Raw genomic sequence first — 20610 nt, forward strand, 5'->3', positions numbered from 1 at the left:
CAGCTTCCTTGACCTGTAAACTCCTGTTCATACCCTTGATTCACTGTCTTTACTATGTACATTCCTGCCTTTTTCTGGTTGATGTGCAGGAGTTCCTTGTATATCCTAAATGTTAACAGAACAGCTTTTAGACATTGTAAATCTCTCTCTCCTTTCTGCCAGCTGCCTATTAATTTTGTCCAGGGTGTCACTCCGTGAACAGAGCCCTTAACTTTGATGTAATCCAACTCTAAGAAAACCTGAGGACAGCAAACATTTCTCATTCAGTTCCTGTTTCTTTCTTTTCTTTTTTTCTTTTTTTTTTTTTTTTAGACAGAGTCTCTTTCTGTCACCCAGGCTGGAGTGCAGTAGTGAGATCTCAGTTCACCGCAACCTCTACCTCCTGGATTCAAGCGATTCTCCTGCCTCAGCCTCCCACGTAGCTGGGATTACAGGTGTCTGCCACTACGTCTGGCTAGTTTTTGTATTTTTAGTAGAGAGGGGGTTTCACCATGTTGGCCAGACTGGTCTCGAATTCCTGACCTCAGGTTATCCACCTGCCTCAGCCTCCCAAAGTGCTGGGATTACAGGTGTGAGCCACTGGGCCCAACCAATTTGCATTTCTTGACTACTCACAATATACCACATGTGAGATTAGTGCTGTGAACACCAAAAATACTGCCCTTGGCCCTTAAGGAGCTTACAGCCTACTAGAAATATAGACTTCCATCAACCACAGCACAGACACAATCACCACGGCCATGAGGGTTGTAAAAGATGAGGTGAGGGTTAAGGGATCCAGTGGGGGCCAGGGTCAAGGTGTCAGGGCCCAGTGAGCCTTGACAAACATGCTTACCAGGCAGCCCTGAAGCATTTCAAACCAATGGACCAGCACATGGAAAAGCCCAAGTTAGGGAGCTACAAGGAGCCCGGTATGACTGTGGCACAGAGCCAAGCGAGGAATGGCTGCAGAGGCTGGAAAAATAGGAATGAGCCAGGTACAGAAGGGGCTCAGGCTTTCTCCAGAGCAGTACAAGGAACAGCACACCTCCTTACTCTCCCCACAGCCACTGGTGAGCTGCCCTAGATGCTGCCTGCACTCAAGGACAGGTCCTGGTTCAGGGGTCTCAGGAAATCTAGGCTTATCTTAGCTAGGATAGCAATGTATTGAAATCTCAGAGAAACCCATAGACAGAATCCTAGAAAGAAGAGCACAGGGGCTTACACTTGTAATCCCAGCACTTTGGGAGGCTGAGGCAGGAGGATCGCTTGAAGCCAGGAGTTCAAGACCAGCCTGGTCAACATAGCAAGACCCCGCCTCTACAAAAAAATGAAAAATAAATTAGCCAGGTGTGGTAGTGTGCACCTGTAGTCCCAGCCGCTCAGGAGACTGAGTCAGAGGATGGCTTGAGCTCAGGAATTTGAGACTGCAGTGAGCCATGATAGTGCCACTGCACTCCAGCCTGGGTGACAGAGCAAGACCCTGTTGAAAGAAAGAAAGGGAAAAAGAAAGAAAAAGGGTTTGTGTGCATCCAAGTTAAACTATCAAGGTGGATAAGAGATATCCATTGGACAGGTCTGGATTGTCCTGAATGAAATTAGGACTTTCCCTCCTTCACCTCAGTTCTCAGCCACAAAATTCCCCAACTCTCAAGGGTGCTTGTGTCAGAAATATACCGAATAAAGTCATTAGTGACGCCGCAGGATCTTATCCAGGAACTCGCCAGGAATGCTGCCAGCCAGCTGCTTCCTCCTAAATCTAAACCATTTTCACACTCATAATGGTAATTTTTTTAAAAGCCATTTGGGGAGAATATTTGCTGCAAGCTATGTGACCACCTTTATTATTTTCTCCAACCAGAGAAGAAATCTATACGCACAGACACATGGCAGCCAAGCCTGAAAGCATAGAGGAGGCCTGCGAGGAACTGAAGTCTCTCCACTGCAATAGAACAAGGTCCTTTGCACTCTTACTTTCTCTCTTCCAAGCTGCCTCAACCTTCCCTTGGCAGGAAAATAAATCTTGTAGGACAAGTCTTACGCTTGAGGACATTAGGTAAATAGCTTTAAGAAATTTTAAGAAAAAAGGGCTGATTGTCATCTCACATCTCCTTTCCCCCAACACGCATGTGCCCCTATCATACCTGATACCCGGAAAGTAAATGCTTAGGGCTGCAAGGAGAGGAGGAAGCAGGAAGGCCCCCAAGATAGGAGCACCCCATATCCTCTGAACCTACCAAAGGCATTTTCCAACACAATCCTTGGATCACTTTTGCTCTGAGATGATTCCCAACTCTATTGCTAGGCAAAGGGAGGTAACTAAGTGCCCCAAAGCCACCAACAGTCTCCTGAGGCTTCCTGCTTAGCACAAGAGGCTTTCACTCCCATACTGCCATGACCTGCACCAGGGGTGAGGCTGTAGCCAAGAAACGAGGCTGACACTGACCTGAGCCCACACTCTCGCCCTAATTGGTGAGCCCCTGTTCTCACACAGGGAATGTGAGCTGCTGGTTTGCTCTTACGCTCAACAATAAACATGCTCGTGGCTCCTTGAATACCTGAGAGCACTCAGTGGTCCACACTCTTACCTCCAGGTCAGAAAAGCAAAAATCCACACGCTAAGGGCTTCATTCATGAAGTAGAGTCCCCGAAGCCTCTTTCATCATGAGTAGAGACCTAGAGGCTGGGGGCAGGGAGGGAAGTTGGGGGTGGAATGGGAGAGTGAGTCAGGCTTTGGAAGGATCTGATCTCAAAAGCAACAGCCTGAATTCTCCCTCTGAGAACAAAACAGCCTTTCCACTCTCAAGGGAACCAGTGCATGGTGAGTTGGGAGCGACACCTGAATCCCGTAACTCTTGGAGATTTGCTGCCAGCCAGGGCTGTTTACAATTACATACACCAAACCAGCCTCAGAAGGGAGGGAGATGGGCGCTTGCCCGCTGAGAAGCAACGAGGTCAATGGGAAAAAATTATTTTAGTCAACGTTGAGCCTTCATGCTTGAAACTTTTATCCAAACAATGGACACGTTCCATTGAGGCCTGCACTTCTAGGAGGGAGTAAGATACTGAGAATAAGCCCCAGTTTCCCCACCCTGACTCTGAGGTCACCAGCCCCTCCTGGGGGAAGCCTGAAATTCAAGCCACGGCTATTTGAAATGAGAGCCTGAGACCACCAGAGGCCTGGGGACCAGGAGAGAGTGGGTGGGTCTGACTCTCTCCTCTGTGTCTTTCTGGCCTCAGGTTCTCAGTGGGAATCCCTTCTTTGGACTCAAGACCCAGGAGACCTGGAGACCAGAATGGAAGTGGTGGAAAGAAACAGAGTGAAAAAGTAGGAGAAAGTCAAGAGGGGAACAAAAGAAGAGAGGGGAAGAGGAGAGGGAGGGAGAGAGGGAGGGAGGAAGCAAGAGATGCACGTGCAGGAGCCAGCGTGAGCCTGTGCGTCCAAGAGGCGTCCTGAAGCACCCATAACTCACACTTGTGCGTGTGGTTTTGAGATCCACCCTTCCTGCTTTGCCCCAGGCTACTTTCCGAACATCTGGGATATTACTGACTTGAACCAGAGACAAGCTTCCACCGACTCCTGGGAGACATGAGTCTCACCTAGCTCAAGTACCTGCCGTTGCTCTCTCGGGAGATTTCCAGGGGCTCCAGACATCTGGAACTGTCACAGCACAACTGTGTCACAGCCATACAGAAACCGTGCTTGACCACCATGCACGCCATGATCCTCAGCCACAATTCCGGTAACATCAACGGTAGGGACCCCATCTCTAAAACACGCCAAAGACATATGATTCAACTCTGCCATATCAGTCAAGGACCAGCTGCCCTGCACTGGGCATTCAAGCAGTAGGTGCAACTTCACCATCCTTTATTCTCCCTAAGTGTGCAGGAAACTGCCAAGCAGAAGCCACAGGGGGCTTCTGTTAACTGTAGTACCTAATGTTGGTGTTCATCTTTATTCAAAGAATGTGCTAGAATTGGGGGCCGCAAAAGTCCTGACAATGCAAAGGGCAGTAGTGTGTTGACCACTGTGAGCTGATAAGGAGTCTAGGATAGTAACAGAATATTTGCCTCCAAGGAGACCCAACACCATGAAGATGGCCCAAGCAAACTTGCCACCCAGTAGGTCCCAGCTCTGATACCGGGGACACGAAGCACCCTAGAAGAGTTCCTTCCAAAAGGACCACATTTGAATTTTAGTAAATCAGTTCAATATGTTCTAGGACTGTGGGTATTAAATAAAAGAAGTCAGTGAAACCTCCAAACAATAAGCTCATTCAACAATCTTTTTTTTCTCCCCCCATCTGGGGACTTGAATACAGTGAACATGAATAAATCCTGTTGTATAAAAACTGGGGGAGAAAAAAACGGGGTGGAGGATGGAAGGAAATGGCAGGATTCCCACTTGTTGGGCTAACAAGAAGGCTAAGACAGTCCCCCAAACCCAAACAGATGCCAGTGTGCCCAGGCAGCCCAGGGGAGATTGTGGCAGAGGTGTGCAGCCCAGGGAAGGAAACATCTGGAATCCCCCACTCATAAGCTCCCAGCTTCTCCCTTGCACTCAAACCAGACGCAGGCCTTGGGGCTGCCCCAAACCCAACCCTTCTTAGGTAGACCAGCCACAAGCCAGGCCTGACCCTGCATCAGGGAAATCTCACTTCAAATATGCACAAAAACACTGCCTGCCTCTCTAACATCAATGCTTTCCCCTAACAAAGCTAAGACAATTAGAACTAAGGATTGCACTGGCTATGAGTCTGTAATTCTTCCAGAAAACCCTGGAACAGGTGGAAGAGACCTGCCTTTGTGGGTGACTAGTGGCTTGGATGTGTTTATGATTTAAAAGAGTTGCATGTGGGAAATTCTCCTGTATAATTCACGGTTGAACAGGACCTCAGCCTATGTAGTCCTCATGGATGGAAGTTCCACAGCCTTCCAATAGGCTGTGCTTAATAGAGATGCAGACACAAACCCAGCTCCCCAGGGTACAGAGCCAGACAAAATTCACCTGAAGAACAGGCAAATTCAACATGGGCTTTGATAAGAAACAAATAAATAAATAAAAAGGAAACCACCAAGATCTTAAGATTCCATTCGGATCACCAGAGTGATACTTCTTCCTTCTTGGGGACTTCCACATCCAGTCCGCTGGCCTGGTGCAGTGATGACTGGTCATTCTGCCCTTGCATCAGAAGGCTTCTCCTTGTCTAGAAATAAGAGGACTGATTCTTTACATCAAATGTGACTGGGTGTGTTATTTCGATAAATCATGGGTTCTTCCCCTCAAAATCAATCCTAGCTAGCATAGACAAGCAGGACTGCCAGAAACAAAAAGTCAACCAGGAAATAATTATCCTGCAGACTTGAGTACTCAATTCTAATACAATAACTTTATTGGTGGAAAAAAAAAGACTTGCAGACAGGCTGCCAAAGCCAGTACATTAGATCCATGTGTGGGTAGCAGCAGAGTTCCCAGGGTGGGAACCTGAGTCTAATGCTCTTATATTCCATGGTCCTCCTGGGCTTGTTGGCTGCCTGGCCTTTAGGGGAGCTGCTTTTGCCTTTTCTCTAAACAAAGGGAGAGCTTCCACTATCACACTCATTGTGCCTAATGAAAAAGTCTCTGGCATTTAGGATGTCATCAGGCATGAGCCCTTGGCCTTTTTGTTTTGTACCAAATTTCTCACCCTTTTCTGCTGTATACACCTCCAGAACCATTGCAGACACACCCACACCAAGACTCAGTTGCTAATTACAACCCATGATACCCAACTTTGACCTTGACCTTTCATCTTATACCACAGCATCACAACTGCTAGAGTGTTTTTAAAAGTCAGCTTTATTGAGGTTAATTTACACACAGAAAAAAAAAGCCCTTTTAACTACACAGTTCTGAATTGTGACAAGTATGTATGGCTGTGTAACCACTACCAAAATAAAGATATTGAACATCTCTATCATTCCAAAAATTTCCCTCATGCCCTTTGTGGCTCACGCCTTCCCCCAGTCCCAGTCCTGGCAACTACTGATCTGTTTCCCTATAGTTTTGCCTTTTCCAGAAAGTCATATAAATAGAATCATTCAGTGTGCAAGCTTTTGAATCTTGAATAGCAGTATGCTTCTTTCACTTAGCATACTGGTGTGTATCACTAGTGGTAAGTTATGATCTGCCAGTTTTTAAGCCTTGGACTTTCACTTTCTTGTCAAAGAGACAAAATAATTGGTTCCAGCTCATCTTTGCTATGGAGAAATCAAATTCTTGATTCAGAAACTTTTACTAAAGCTTAGGTCCAGTAATAGGGCAACTCACCATCTCAGTTTGCCCAGGACTAAGGGGTTTCCTGGGACACCAGACTTTCAGTGGTAAAACCAGGAACGTCCCAAGCAAGCCCGGAAGGCTGGTCATTCAGTTTGGGAAAGCTACCTCCAAGGGTAGGACTGTACATTCACCCAGCTTGGATTCTTCCTGGTGCACAGTGGTTGCTGTCTCTGAGCTAACAGCTGGCTAGCCTCTCTTGGTTTAATCTCCAGCAGAAGGCTGATTTGCAGTGTGCTGGGGCTGAGCTTCCGTACAAGCTCACCACAGTCCACCAGGACTGTATCTGCCTTTGAAGTCCTGGGAGGAGCTCCAGGAAGTGAGAAGAGAACTCAGGGGTCTGCTTAGAAAACAGCAGAACAGGGTTTCTATTGGCATGGGTGCCTCTCCCAACTCCTCCCTAATACCAGACTCCCCTGAGAGATGTGAGATCCGTGTTCCCTGGCCTCACTGGGTTTTTGCATCAGTCCAATGCAACGCGTCCAGGGGAGGCAGGCTCCTCCTGTTTTTCTACACATTCTCCCTTCTCCCCGCTCAATGCAGTTTGTGGTTAGTTTGTTTTTTGAAACTAACTGGGGAGAATATGAGAGCCAGTGACAGAAAATTAGGAAAGGGCCCAAACCTACTATTTGAATTTAAGGGTCTCTCCTATATGGACTTAATGAGACATCAGAGAAAAGTCAGGCAGGGCTAGGATGTAGCTCTACACATAAGGAATAAGCAATTCCTCACCTCTTTCTCCACTGACATGAAGAATACACAGATGCTATCTCTGAGAAGCTAGGATGCCTAGAGGCTGAGAAGCCCCGACTTAGATCTCCCAACAGCACTGAAAAGCACAAAGTGGGCAGAACCCCAGTGAACTGTGAAAAGGCAGGAACCGGTGGGATCAGAACCACATGCCAGAGGTTTCAGGGTATCTGCTCCCCTGCGTTAATTTAACATTCTCTTTCTCAAAGTCTTTACCAATAGCTCTTACAAGTTATTCCACCAAGTGGCCTGCAAGATAGATTAGTAATCATTATCCTCACTCATACAGATGAGGAAACAAGGCTCAGAAAGATTAATTGACTTGCCCAAGGTCGCATAGCGAGTTAGTGGCAAAAGCCAGATTAGAATCCCGAGCCCCTGAGTGCCCAGGCCGGTGCCCAGCTCCTTGATCTCCCTCAACCATCCACCCAGAGCATGGGCAGAGCCAGGTCTGCACCCTCGGGAGCCCTGGAGGCCAGGTGAGCTGCTGCAGAGGGCACAGACAGGCTCATACTCACACGCAGAAACCTGCCGGATCCTTCTCTGTACCACCAGACAGCAACACCCCTGTGCTGGAACAGACAGAAATAAGGCTCAAGTCGGGAAAGCCAAGGGTGGCCACTGTGGGCTTTCATCTCCATTTCCGGAATCTGCCTTTGAGATTTTGCTTCATTTCTTTTTGCGAACCAGGTCTGTTCTCCAGAGCTAGAGCACGGGAGAATATGTGATCTCTTTGCCTGGAATTTGTTCATTTCCCCATTCCCCAATCATGTCCCAGACACCTACTATGCAGCTGGCAGTGTGCCAGGGGCTGGAGAGGGACATAAGGAAAGACAAAGTCCCTGTCTTGAAGGAGTTCAGCCTGGCAGGGAAACAAACATAGACATGTACAATTATTAGACAAATGTGACACTAATTCCACAAATATTTGTTGCATACCTGCGATGTGCTAGGCATTAATGAGGCTATCCCAAGAGTAATGAGGTACACAGTGGGAGTCAGGGGAGCTTCCTGGATGAAGAGACATGTGGGCTAGGTCCTGAAGATTGAGGAGAGTTTAACTGAGCAGCTAGTCCCTCCCTGGCTGAAGGGACACCGATAAGGAATGAATCTGAAATTGCTTTGAGCACTTCTTTCCTAAATAAATCCTTGAAAAGGAATTCTACCCCATAGAGACTCAGTTCTCAGGGATATTATATCCTATTTCTGACTGTCTGGACTGTTGCTTAATCTCTGTAGGCCTCAGTTGGCCTGTCTCTCAAATGGGAGTGAATAATGGTCCGTGTTGCAGAGGGTGGCTCTGGGCTTGATGAACAATCTTTGGAGACACGGTCACACAAAAGTCCTTGAGAAATGAATTCCTCACATGGCCTACGGCATTCTTTTTCCCACTAAGTCTGCTACTCTCCAGCTCTCAACAGGAAATTGGTTTTATTTATAAGAATCACAATCCTAAACTGACCTTTGCTGGGCTACCCACCCACATTCCCTCCCTCATTTCCCTCTCCTCCCCAAGACACATCCTCTCTCCAAAGATTCCTCAGTGACCACAGAACAACTAGCATCGAAGAGCCATTGGAAAGTCAGATAGAGGAACACTGTGAACACTGGAGGTTGTTTTCCAGATGGGGAAACTGAGGCCTGGAGAGCTCAGCAGTTTGCCCAAGGAAATGAAGCCTGTGGGTCTCCAGGTTCCTGAGCCACTACTTTCTTCATTGCACCATGACTGCCTTCATGTCTCAGCCAGGGCTCTGGACAAAAAAAGCCATCCTCCCTTGGCATGAGGAAAGTCTCCCTTCTCTGAATGACAGAAGCCTTTAAAGAAACATTTCCCGTTATTAAAGAGAATTGGAAGAAAACTGGCACAGCTTCCTCAGCTTTGAAGCTCCTTGGCCTTTCCTGGCCCTTTAATTGTGCTGGAAGCAGCCCAGCTCCCAGGGCTCCCACCCCTTCAGAAGAGAGGAAGGGCCCAAAGCAGAATTCCCCCACTCTGCTTGGCCTTTCAGCACCAAAAACGACCTCTCAGTATTTCTGTTTCAGACCATTTCATTGCCACATCATCCAGGGCTCCCACGCAACTTCAAAGTCAGGGAGCTCAGGGTCAAGTACAAGGAGCAAACCCTGAGCTTAGGATTTTAAGCACCACATTTGAGATCGTTTTTAAGCAACGTTCCCATAGACTTTTAAAGCCTCTAATAGCTGAAGGTGATTACAGTAGATTTCCGCAGGTATTACAAGATTTGGTTAAGGCACATCATGTGAGTATGGGGGGGCATCCCTTTCACCCCAAACTTGCTTTTACTTTTCCAGGTGAGGAAAGTGTATATAAAATTACTGATCTTTTTTTGCTCTTTTGACATTTCATGTTTTTGGAGGAAATTTGGTTCCCAACTTTGGCTGCACATTGGAATCACCTGAAGACCTTTAAAAAATACAATGCTCAAGCTGTACCCTAGACCAATTAAATCAGAATGTCTTGGGTGGGGCCTTTACATCCATATTTTTGAAAGCTCCACAGATGATTCCATGCACAGCAAAGGTTTAGAACTACTGCCTTAGGTAGAACTTCAACACAAAAAAACCTGAGTTCGTAGGCATTGAAAAATAACAAATACAGACGATTCCTGAAGGTAGCATGCCCATCTCTTTTAATTTGCTTTTCTTTTCCAGACCTTCCCTGACCACAGATCTCAGGATTCCCATACAAACTTTGAAGTATTTTACTGGATTGACTCTTTGCAGTTCATATCTGCCTCCAGCGCCCTAGAGCTAAGTGGGGGGACTGGATGATCAAATTCAGAAACAAAAGAACCACAGAAAAAGAACGATTACACTTGCAACCAATTACTGTGATCTAAATTGAAGCTGAATCTCTCAACCAGGCCCATCTGTATCCAAGTATGATGCAATTTCAGGAAGCTTCGGCATGGATGTTCCAAGCACAATCCACAGATAGTAGGTCAGTCACATTTGGCCCAGACTCACTCACCAGCTGGGAGAGCAGTCAGAACCAGAATGCGTGACCACACTGGGTGAGTTCAGCCAATGGGCTCATGCACAGCGATAACAGGATACTCTTATGAGAGTCATAAATATGTAAACACATAAGGATGGGAACCTTCTCAAAGCACCCTGTAGGACTTGGCCCCACATCCTGACATTTGCGAGAGTCTTACTGCTTATACAACGCCAAAGAGATTCACATACAAGACATAGCCACTTTACCATCGCTATTTATGGCAACTCTCATAAAAGTGCCATCTCTCTAGGAAGGGACTCCCACATACTCCTCGATCCCTTATTTTTGCTTGGGTGAGTCATGGCTATCTAGCAGAAATCTTGGAAGGGACTGGGAAGAAAGTCTGGAAGTGTCTCTGCATCAGGCATGTCACATGGGTGATATTCCAACCACCCATCATCTCCAGACCTCACTTTACATCCTACAAGACAATGGAAAATCCACTCAGAGCCTAAAAATGATAGGCTATTCTTGGAGGATATACAAGATACATAACAAGCAGGCTAAAGAACATGGAAAGACAATTTCTCCTACATGAACTGCTTTATAAGATTTGCAAATTAGAGAAAACATTTTGAGACTCTGAAGACAGCCATGAGGCATTTCCACCTACCTGAGAGAGGGAGAGCTCAAAATTGGAAATACAGAAACAGAATGAAGAGGCATTTAAATAACACATTTAAAAAGTGTCACACACAATAAGAATTTTTCTTTACAATTTTTACTTAGGCTCCGGGAGCCCAACTAAATAAACCTGCTTTTTCCATTTAACTTTGTTGTTTAAACCACTATTCCTAGTTATTCCAATAACTATTCAATCTCAACTTTAAGAAGATGGCCCCAGTCTCTGAAAAGCAAGAGGAGACTACTGATTCTAGTCAGTTACACTGGTTAATCAGAGATGGGCTTCATTTTGCATTTTGCACAGAGGAACTTTTCCGTTTAAAGGGTGTTCAAAGCACAACTTATCTGCCTCTCAGGAGAATGGGGAATTCTATATCCTGGGGCTGGGGGATCCCCAAATTCCTCAGTGAAAGGTGTAGTAAACCTATTAGCAGCCTGACACCAGCGAGACAAAATAAACATTTTTCTCATGAGTCAAACACTGGAATTTGAGTTGGATTAGCCTCTGAAACCCAGATAATTCTCAGGTTTACCCAGTTATCACTCTGTGTCTGGTTTACTGCAAAATGATGAGGCACATACATGTGTTACCAAAAACATAAGCACCCTGACCTGGAAACTAAGTTCCCTTCAGTTGGCAAAAACTGATCCTCTTCGAGGGTGGGAGGATTTTAAGCTCCTGAGAGAGAAAGATAACTAAGAAGACTTTTATCAGGTCAACGGCCAAGTCAAAAGTTATTAATACAAAAGCCTTCTAAGAATAACTGGACATTTGGAAAGAAGACCCCAAATGTGATTTGCCCTGATTTAGAGAGATTAATATGCTGATTTGAGAAAGTAGCTTGCAACCTACAACTACCACCACCCCCGCCCCCATACCCACACCCCAGCTTTGCAAGTCAGGGAGCTGGAAGGCACCCCAGAGGCCAACGCTTCCTGTCAGGCTCAACTCAAGGCCTGAATTCCCAGAGAGGGTCCCTCCCAAAGGGCGGAGGGGCTCCAGTGGGGGAGGGAGTGCAAACGGCCATGTTACAAGGAGCGGGACTGTGGCTTCCTCAAGTGTCTGAGACAGCATAAGCGCGCATTCAGTCATTCAAGCACAAAACTGACGTGATCCCAGTAGAATTTGAGAAGAAGAAAACCACCGGGTTAGAAATGCGAGAGAAGCTCCAGGGAGGGTTCACAGAAAGAAATCAAAGGTGGCCAACTCCTTTAACCCTGTCCCCGCCGCCGGTTCCCTGCTGTCGGCAAAGACCCTTCCTGAATATGTGAAGCTCTGTCTGGGACTTGGATCTTTTGCCTTCACCAGTAACCAGGCGACCCAGATGAGAAAAAGCAACGGGAAAGTGAAAGACATGACTGCTTTAGGGAAGCCGGTCCCAACAGGTCCCTTTATGTCAGTTTCAGGGATCAGAGCCCGCCGGGAGTGAGATTCCTGGGAATCTGAGCGTTCTCTTTTTATTACTCTCTCCCAGGGGAAAACAAATATAGAAGCAGCATTTCCTCCCGCAGGTTTGGCGGAGACCGGTCCAGCAAAAGAAAAGGCAAGAGGCTTTTCCAAAGGGAAGGGGTCTGCCGGGGGATGGGGGAGGGGGGAGCGTCCGCCGGGTTCCTCTTAAGGGGCAACTCCCTGTACTCCCTATCCAAAAGAACCGCAATCGAGACTTGTAAACCACCTCCGAGGCTCCGAGTGCGGGTGCTAAGCTGGGCGTCCGGCGCACCCGGGACGGCCCGCCCACCAGAGTTTGGCGGAGATCCTGGCCCCCGCCAAACCCAAAGCTCGCCCAGCTGCGCACTGAGCTAAGCCCTCGGGCCGGGACGCCTCCAGGAGCTCCACCTGCCGGGCACCCCATTCGGCCCCCAACCCTCGCATCCCTCCTTTCTTGGGGTGGCGGAGCAGAGAAGGGCTTGGAGAGAAACGATGACCCGAACGGCAGGACGTTTGGGGAGGCCCGACCTAGCCCGAGGAGGGTCTGCGCGCCCACCCCACTGCCCAAGCGCTTTGCCGGGAGCAGGAAGCCCCTAGCCCGGCGGGCGCCCGGGAGAAAGGACCCAACAGCCCGCCCCTTTGCCCCCAGCAGCTCAGCACGGTTCCCACCTTCTTCGGGGCTTCCTCCGCCCCAGGCATCTTTCCTGCGCGGCGGGACTGAGGGTGGAGTGGGGTGGCGGGCGCACCCTCTCTCCTGCAACAGGTGAGAAGCCCCGCCACGCCCCCCACTGACGACCCCCTCCTTCCGCGCCCGGGAGGATCAAAGGGCTCGGGCCGCGGCAGCCACCTAAGAGCCCACCCGCCCAGTCCGCGGCGCCGCTGTCGCCCCCTCTTAGGCCCAGGTCCGGGCTGGGTGGGGGCAGCGGGCTCTGCTTATCCCGAGTCCTGGCGATACTAGTCCTAGCCCTGCCCTCCGCGTTGCTGGGCGAAAGGGAGTGGGTATGCGCCGCGCGGGGAACCCGCGCCCTCACCTTTGTACCGCTCCATCGGGGCCACGGAGTGCGGTCCTCGCGGCTCGGCTTCGGCGCTGCTCTCCCGGCGCTCGGCTCAGCGCCCAGGCCGCCGCGCTGGCCCCTCCCCGTGAGGTCACGCTCGCGGCCGGACCTCCTGGCGGGGCCGCCGCGCCCCGGGTCCTTGGACCCGGCCCCCGCCAGGGCTCGCCCCCAGAGCCCCTGTCCCCGCGCCGGAGAACTCCGGCCCGCCGAGGCTGACAGTCGGCGCTTGAGTCGGTGCGCATCCGCGGCCCCGCTCGCCGCCCCCGGCCGCTTTGGCACTCCCTTCACGTCTTGGCTCCGGGGGCGTCGAGAGGGAACAAGACTGGGACGTTCCCAAACTCTGGGGGAGGCTCCGGGAGGCCGGGCTTGGGTGGGCCTCCAACATTGTTTCCCCCTCCCCCCGGCCCGCTGCAAACCCAATGCCTGGAGGAGGAGACTGAGGTCCAAGCTAGGAGGTTGAGACTGGCTTAGAGCTCCTTGCGCTTGACTCCCGAGCCAGCACGCTTTTGCCCTAGGCCTTCCTGGAGGGGCGACGAGGGCAGTGGGGCGGGCAACCAAGCCTGCTCCGGGTTCTTTGGGGATTGCTCCCACTCTCTTGGAACCTCTCTGGGCAGCCGCTGCCAATCGCGCACACTTTAGGGTGTGTGAAAACATCTGCTTGCTGCTTTCTACCTGAATTTCCAGGGCCAACGCCACAAGTCAGGGAGTGCCGTTTCCGGGGCGCCCAGTAAATCTGACCGCCTTGGAGGGGTGGCACCGGTTCCATAAGGAAGCTCGGCCATGGCTCTGAATCTCCACCCTGCACTGCCTCCATCCAGCAAGTGCCACACTTCCATCCTTTACCTTTTGCCACCGGTCCTTCCAGGCCCTTAATGCGACCAAGTCTTCTCCATCCACCACCCACCCCCCCCCCAGAGATCTATGTGTTCTTTTAAACTTTTCAGTTTTCACTTTAAAATCTCAGTCACGGTTTGTGCTGGGTGCCTGGTTGGTTTCTTACGTTCCCCAGCTTCCTTGAAGGAACACTTAAGGAAGATTGGGCAGTGGTGATTTTCTAAAAGACTTCTTAATTCTTCCTTGGAATCGCAGATGTAGTTTTGATGTTTGGAGATCTCCCCGAACCCCACCCAACAGCATGTAGAAATATTTTTCTTAGTTATACTAGCACCTAATGTGGATGGAGCCCTCCCCACAAGCCAGGCACGGCGCTAAGGGCTGTGCATCACTGCCTTTAGTTTCCTCGATATCCTGTGACATGGGTATTATTATGATCTCTTTCATAGAGGTGAAGAAGCTACGGCTGGGCGCGGTGGCTCACGCCTGTAATCCCAGCACTTTGGGAGGCTGAGGCAGGCGGATCACGAAGTCAGGAGTTCGAGACTAGCCTGGCCAACATGGTGAAACCCCATCGCTACTAAAAAAAAAAAAAAAAATTAGCTGGGCTTGGTGGCAGGGGCCTGTAAAGTCAGCTACTTGGGAGGCTGAGGCAGGAGAATCGTTTGAACTCCAGAGGTGGAGGTTGCAGTGAGCTGAGATCGCGCATTGCACTCCAGCCTGGGTGACAGTGTGAGACTACGTCTCAAAAAAAAAAAAAAAAAAGAGGTTAAGCAATTTGCTCAAAGTCACACAGCTAGAAAAGAGCGGAGCAGGCGTTAAACTCGGATCTGTCTGCTTCCAAATGTGTATTTTAATTTTTATTTTTTTAGAGACAAGGTCTTAGTTTGTTGCCTAGGTTGGAGTGCAGTGGCACCATCTTGGTTCACTGCAGCCTCAAACTCCTGGGCTTCACACTGATCATTACAGAAATGCAAATCAAAACTGCAATGAGATACCATACCGTCAGAATGGCTACTATTAAAAAGTCAAAAAATAACAGATGCTGGTGAGGTTGCAGAGAAAATGGAATGCTTATACACTGCTGATGGAAATGTAAATTAGTTCAACTATTGTGAAAAGTAGTTTGGTGATTTCTCAAAGAACTTAAAACAGAACTACCATTCAACCCAGAAATCCCATTATTGGGTATATACCCAAAGGAATATAAATGGTTCTACCATAAAGACATATGCACATGTATGTTTATTGCAGCACTACTCATAATAGCAAAGATATGGAATCAACCTAAATGGTCATCAACAGTAGACTGGATAAACAAAATATGGTGCATATATACCACGGAATACTATGCAGCCATAAAAAAGAACAAGACCATGTCGTTTGCAGCAAGGAAGAATGGAGCTGGGGGTCATTTTCATAAGCAAACTAATGCAAGAACGGATAACAAAATACCACATGTTCTCACTTTTAAGTGGGATCTAAATACTGAGTACACATGGACACACAAAAGAGAACAACAGACACCACAGCCTACTTGAGGGTAGAGGGTGAGAGGAGAGTGGGGATTGAAAAATTACCTATTGAGCACTATGCTTATTACCTGTGTGATGAAATAATCTCCACACCAAACCCCCATGACACACAATTTACCTATATAACAATTTGCACATTTGCCCCGAATCTAAAATAAAAGTTTAAAAAGAAAAAGAAGAATAAACAGAAAATTAAAGATTTTTAATATATTAAAGGTAAAACTGGAATGTATTATGTTAAGTGAAATAAAATATTTAGGCCAGGCGCAGTGGCTCATGCCTGTATTTCCCAGCACTTTGGGAGGCCGAGGCGGGCAGATCACCTGAGGTCAGGAGTTCGGGACCAGCCTGGCCAATATGGTGAAACCCAGTCTCTACTAAAAATACAAAAATTAGCCGGGCATGGTGGTGCACACCTGTAATCTCAGCTACCTGGGAGGCTGAGGCATGAGAATTGCTTGAACCCAGGAATTGGAGGTTACAGTGAGCTGAGATCACACCACTGCACTCTAGCCTGAGCAACAGAGCAAGCCTGTCTCAAAAATAAATAAATAAATAAAATAAAAAATAATTAAAATGAAATAAAATGTTTACAAACAAACAACAATAAAAAAACCTCCTGGGCTTCAGTAATCCTCCCGCCTCAGCCTCCCAGGTAGCTAGGACTACAGGCACATACCATGACACTTGCCTAGTTTTGTTGTTGTTGTTAATTTATTATTTATAAAGATGGGGCCTCCAACTCCTAGGCTCAAGTGATCCTTCCACCTCGGCCTCCCATAGCAGTTGGATTATATGTGTGGGCCACTATGCCAGCCCCAAATATTCACAAAACTTCTTGGCACTCATAGGAAGTGCCAGGCTGTTTGTTACCATCTCACGGGGCACACAGACAAGTGAACAACACAGCACAGTGAGGTAGATGCTCTGATAAGACAGAAACACGAGGGATTCTGGGAGCCCACAAGAGGACGCTGAACCAGCAACGGCTCCACTGAGTTCCATGAATTTGAAGAGTGCGATGAGCTGGCTGAGTGTGATGAGTTCGAGTTAGTGAGGTGACAGGAAAGGTACAGTGAGTGCAGCTTTCCAGGCAGAAAGGACAGTGGGAACAGAGGCAGGGAGATGAGCCCTTTCAGGGTCAAACAGCTCTGTTGCTGTAGCAGAAAGGGAGAAGCCAGGAATGAAGCAAATGAGGCTGGAAAGGTGGATGCAGCACTGCTCCAGGGCCCAGAGTGCTGCGCTGAGGTGATTAGACAGCACTGAAGAGTGTGGGTGCCCCGGGGATTCCCCAGGGGCTGAGAGCAGGGGGAGCACAGGAGGCAGTTGTACCCACCAGGTGAGAAGCTATGGGGTGGTGGAAAAGCCCATGGGGAAGAGAGGACTGATGGCAGCAACCTTCTGGAAGTTGTGCCTGAGCAGAGTGTGAGGGAGGAGAAGAGCTGAGGCCCACTCTGCAGTTTCCAGCAATTTGAGTGGTTAGTTGAACAGCATTACGCAGCCCTCACATGTGGGGCCTGCTGTGTGCCAGGTGTCTCCAGGAACTGCAGAGCATGAGGAGGGCAAACAAGTCCTGCTCTCCTGGGCTGCTTTGGGGGTGGGGATGGGGACAATGAGCAGGAAAAGAGTCACACTCAGAAGTGGCTGCAGGTTGGGGAGTTGAAGGGAAAAAGTGAAAGGCCCATGGTGCCCCAGGGGAGTTAGAACTCTGGGTCTGAGCCCGGGAGCTCAGCCCCTTACATCAGCACCCTCTTCCATGTGGGCCTGGCTCAGGAGGGCTCAAGAAATAGAAAAATCAGAGGCTGTGGCAAGAATGCTGACGTCTCACGGATAAGAGGAGAGGGAACAGCATTCCGTGGGCCTCTGTGCAAGCTGGAACTGGAAAGTGAGGCAGGACGGAGGGTGTCTTGCCTTTTTGTCTTCTCTTTCTCCTTCCCTTCCTTTCCTCATATTGCAAATGGCCCAGCCTGGCATCCACCCTCTCTTCTACCGGTGTCAACAGACTATTAGCAATGGGTCCTGGTTTCCTTTCAAATTCTCAGGGCGAATCTGATGGTGCAGCTCTTCCTTTTGAAGGAAGCCTCAAGTCTCTGGTCCCAGCCCTGGCTGTCAACTGGGGCCAGCAGGGCCAGGTTACAAGGTCCCACTCAGCAGCCATTTTGCTTGAGTTGACTCTCCCACCAGGGTGGCTAGGAGCAAATTGAGCTATCTCTGTTTCACAAATGAGGAAGCAAAGAAGTTAGGTGACTCACCCAAAGTCTCAAAGTAATCTCTCTTTCAAAACTAGGACTCAGAAATGAAGTTTCCTGACTCCACTTTCCTGGACTTTACCATGGCCCTTAGTTCAGGCTTTCGAAGGGCTCCAACTGGACAGTTTCACCCCGGCAAACCCTTTGATAGCCATCTCCCTGAACACTTCCTGTAACCGCAGCCCCCTCCCTGCACGCTGGGGACAACTCGATATCTCCATTTTGCCTGTCCTCTCTCCCCCTTTCCTCACTTGCTCCAGCCCCTTTAATTACCTCTTCCCTAAATCTTCTCTAGTTTATTGATGGAGACTTGGCAAATCCCAGAGGCTCTAGACAACAAAAATCAATCAGAAATGTATGCAGAGTGAATTTAAAATGGGAATTCACCGCCTTTTCCAAGAACAAAACTGAAGGAAAAAAAAAAGAACAACCCCACCACTTAAAACCATCAATAGGAATCTTGGGCCTCTGGAAGCTCAGCACTGTCTCCTCTCCAAAACCTGGGTGCAATTTAATCCCTTGTGGCTTTGCAATGTCCACACAGGGCTCATTCACATTCCAATTCAAATTCATTGGGTTTTTGGCCTCAGGAATCAGATGATCTGGTTCCTAGCTCATGCTCAATCCTCTGGGGTGCTACCACTGACCCCACCCTGGACCACAGGATCAGAAACCATCCATTCCAATGCAGACAGTCCTCAGAGCAGACTGAGTAACCCCACCCTGCAATCCAGGTAGCGAGTGTTTCCACTGAGCTCAGATCGGGTAGGAGGGCTCTAGGCCCCCTGGGTATGTTGGCTAAAAGTGTCCAGAGGAAAAGAACTGAGCTTCAGGATCACCTACCATCCTAAACCAATTCTCAGCTGCAGAGATGTTCCTTCAAACACCAGGGGCTTCTCCAGCTGAGACAAGAAGGAGGGGGTACCCACTAGAAGGCAGTTGCTTTACAGACTTTATCGTGTTTAATTCTCACAGTGATCTGGGCAGCAGATATTATATCCCCCCCATTTCACAGATGGAGACCCTGAGTAACTTGCCCAAGGCCACAGGTGGGCAGGGCACAAGGCAGTGCCACTGAAGCAGTGTCTCTGACCAGACTTCTCACCCAGCCACTCTTTTGTGATCATGTATTGTCAAAAGCCATTCCTGAAACTATTCTCAGCGTCATGCCTACACGTTCTATCACAGCCAGCTCAAAAGCCACTCCTCTGAGGATGTCCCCCGACTCAAGAAGCCTGCACCCTCTTCTCAGCACAGCCCTACCCTCTGGCTCTTCCAGGCAGTCTGCCCCCTACTCATAGTGCTCTCGTGTATTGCGTTAATCCCCTGTTGCTGTGTTTAATATAGCACCCGGCACATAGTAGGTGCTCAGTCATGCCTGTTGAATGAAGAAATGAATGATTATCCCATTTTTTATCTCTCTTGGGTTTCTGTGAAAAGGAAAATAAAAACTACAAAATGTCTTTGCTAGTTCAAATTGGTGAAACAGATCATTACTAAAGGGCACATCAGGTCTGGTTGGGCATGGGTTGGGATAAAGCAGGAGGAAGGCTTCATGGAGGAGGTGGCCTTTGAACAAAGCCTTGAAAGGCTGAATTAATTTTTTTTCCTTATTGTGGTAAAATATACATAACATAAAATTTACAATCTTAATAATGTTTAGCGTACAGTTCAGTGACATTAAATACATTTAAATTGTTGTGCAGCTATCACCACTATTCATCTCCAGAACTTTTTCATCACCCCAAACTGAAACTGTACCCCATTAAACAGTAACTCCCCATTCTTCCTCTCCCTAGCCTCTGGAAACTACTATTCTACTTTCTATCTCTATGAATTTGATATTCTCGGCACCTTATATAAGTGGAATTATACAGTATTTGTCCTTTTGTGTCTGTCTTGTTTCACTTAGCATGTCTTCAAGGTTCATCCATGTTGTGGCATATATCAGAATTTCATTCTTTCAGGGATGAATAATATTCCATTGTATGTATATACCACATTTTATTTATCCCTTATTTGTCAGTGGACACTTGGGTTGCTACTGCATTTGGCTATTTTGAATGATACTGTTATGAACATTGGTGTACAGATATCTATTTGAGTCCTTTCAGTTCTTTTGGGAATATACCTAGGAGTGGAGTTGCTGAGTCACGTGGTAATTCTATGCTTAACTTTTTGAGGAACCACCAAACTGTTTTCCACAGTGGTTGCATCATTTTACATTCCTACCTGTAATGTACAAGAGTTTCAATTTCTCCACATCTCACCAACACTTGTTATTTTCCATTAAAAAAAATTATACTTGTCCGAGTGGGCTTCATTTGTTTTTCCAGACTCTGAAGTCAATGAGGCCTAAAGTTAACATTTCTTAGATCTGAGTGGTTGGTACATGAGAACTTTTTATATTATGCAATGAGGACCACTGTCTGGGGTCCATTCTTCTCATTGTTTTACATTTGAGGAAACTGAGGCTCAGAATCTCGACCCTGGAAATGTTCACCGAGGGTGATTGAGCCTCTCAGCCAATATGTTTGCAATACTCCAGCATTTTTAGAAACAATAAATGTTTGGCTTAAAGCAAGCAAAGACTGAGAGGATGAGGAGGAGAGGAGGAGGGTGTGGAGGCTCTAGGAGGGGGAGCTCCTGGGTGTCCCTCTGAGCTCAGCTCTGTGCCAGTCCATCGCCAGTGACTTAATAGGTAAAAGAAAGACACATCAGTTCCCCTCTCCAGACTCATGGTGACTTCACCTCCACGTCTCCACAGACATGGCCTGCATAAGTCAGGGGTTACAGGCCTACAAACCAGGGTGAGTA

At 48.2% G+C, this 20610-nt stretch overlaps 1 protein-coding gene across 9 annotated transcripts in view; it reads right to left on the reverse strand.

Annotated features, from left to right (window-relative positions):
- AFAP1L2 (actin filament associated protein 1 like 2) overlaps nt 1-13255 on the reverse strand; it is a 107946-nt gene extending 94691 nt beyond the window's left edge. For 7 of the 9 annotated variants that reach the window (XM_063727766.1, XM_024254034.3, XM_002821165.5 and 4 more), the window contains exon 1: nt 13152-13254. In XM_063727766.1, coding sequence (XP_063583836.1) covers nt 13152-13167 — 16 coding nt within the window. In that variant the 5' untranslated portion in view covers nt 13168-13254. Of the gene's footprint in view, nt 1-12789; nt 12887-13151 lie in introns of those variants that run through there. The other 2 variants (XM_009245825.4, XM_054522907.2) reach the window with 2 other exon arrangements.
- Nucleotides 13256-20610: the final 7355 nt, after the last annotated feature.

This window comes from Pongo abelii, chromosome 8, assembly GCF_028885655.2.
Source record: "Pongo abelii isolate AG06213 chromosome 8, NHGRI_mPonAbe1-v2.0_pri, whole genome shotgun sequence".
NCBI classification, from domain to species: Eukaryota; Metazoa; Chordata; class Mammalia; order Primates; family Hominidae; genus Pongo; species Pongo abelii.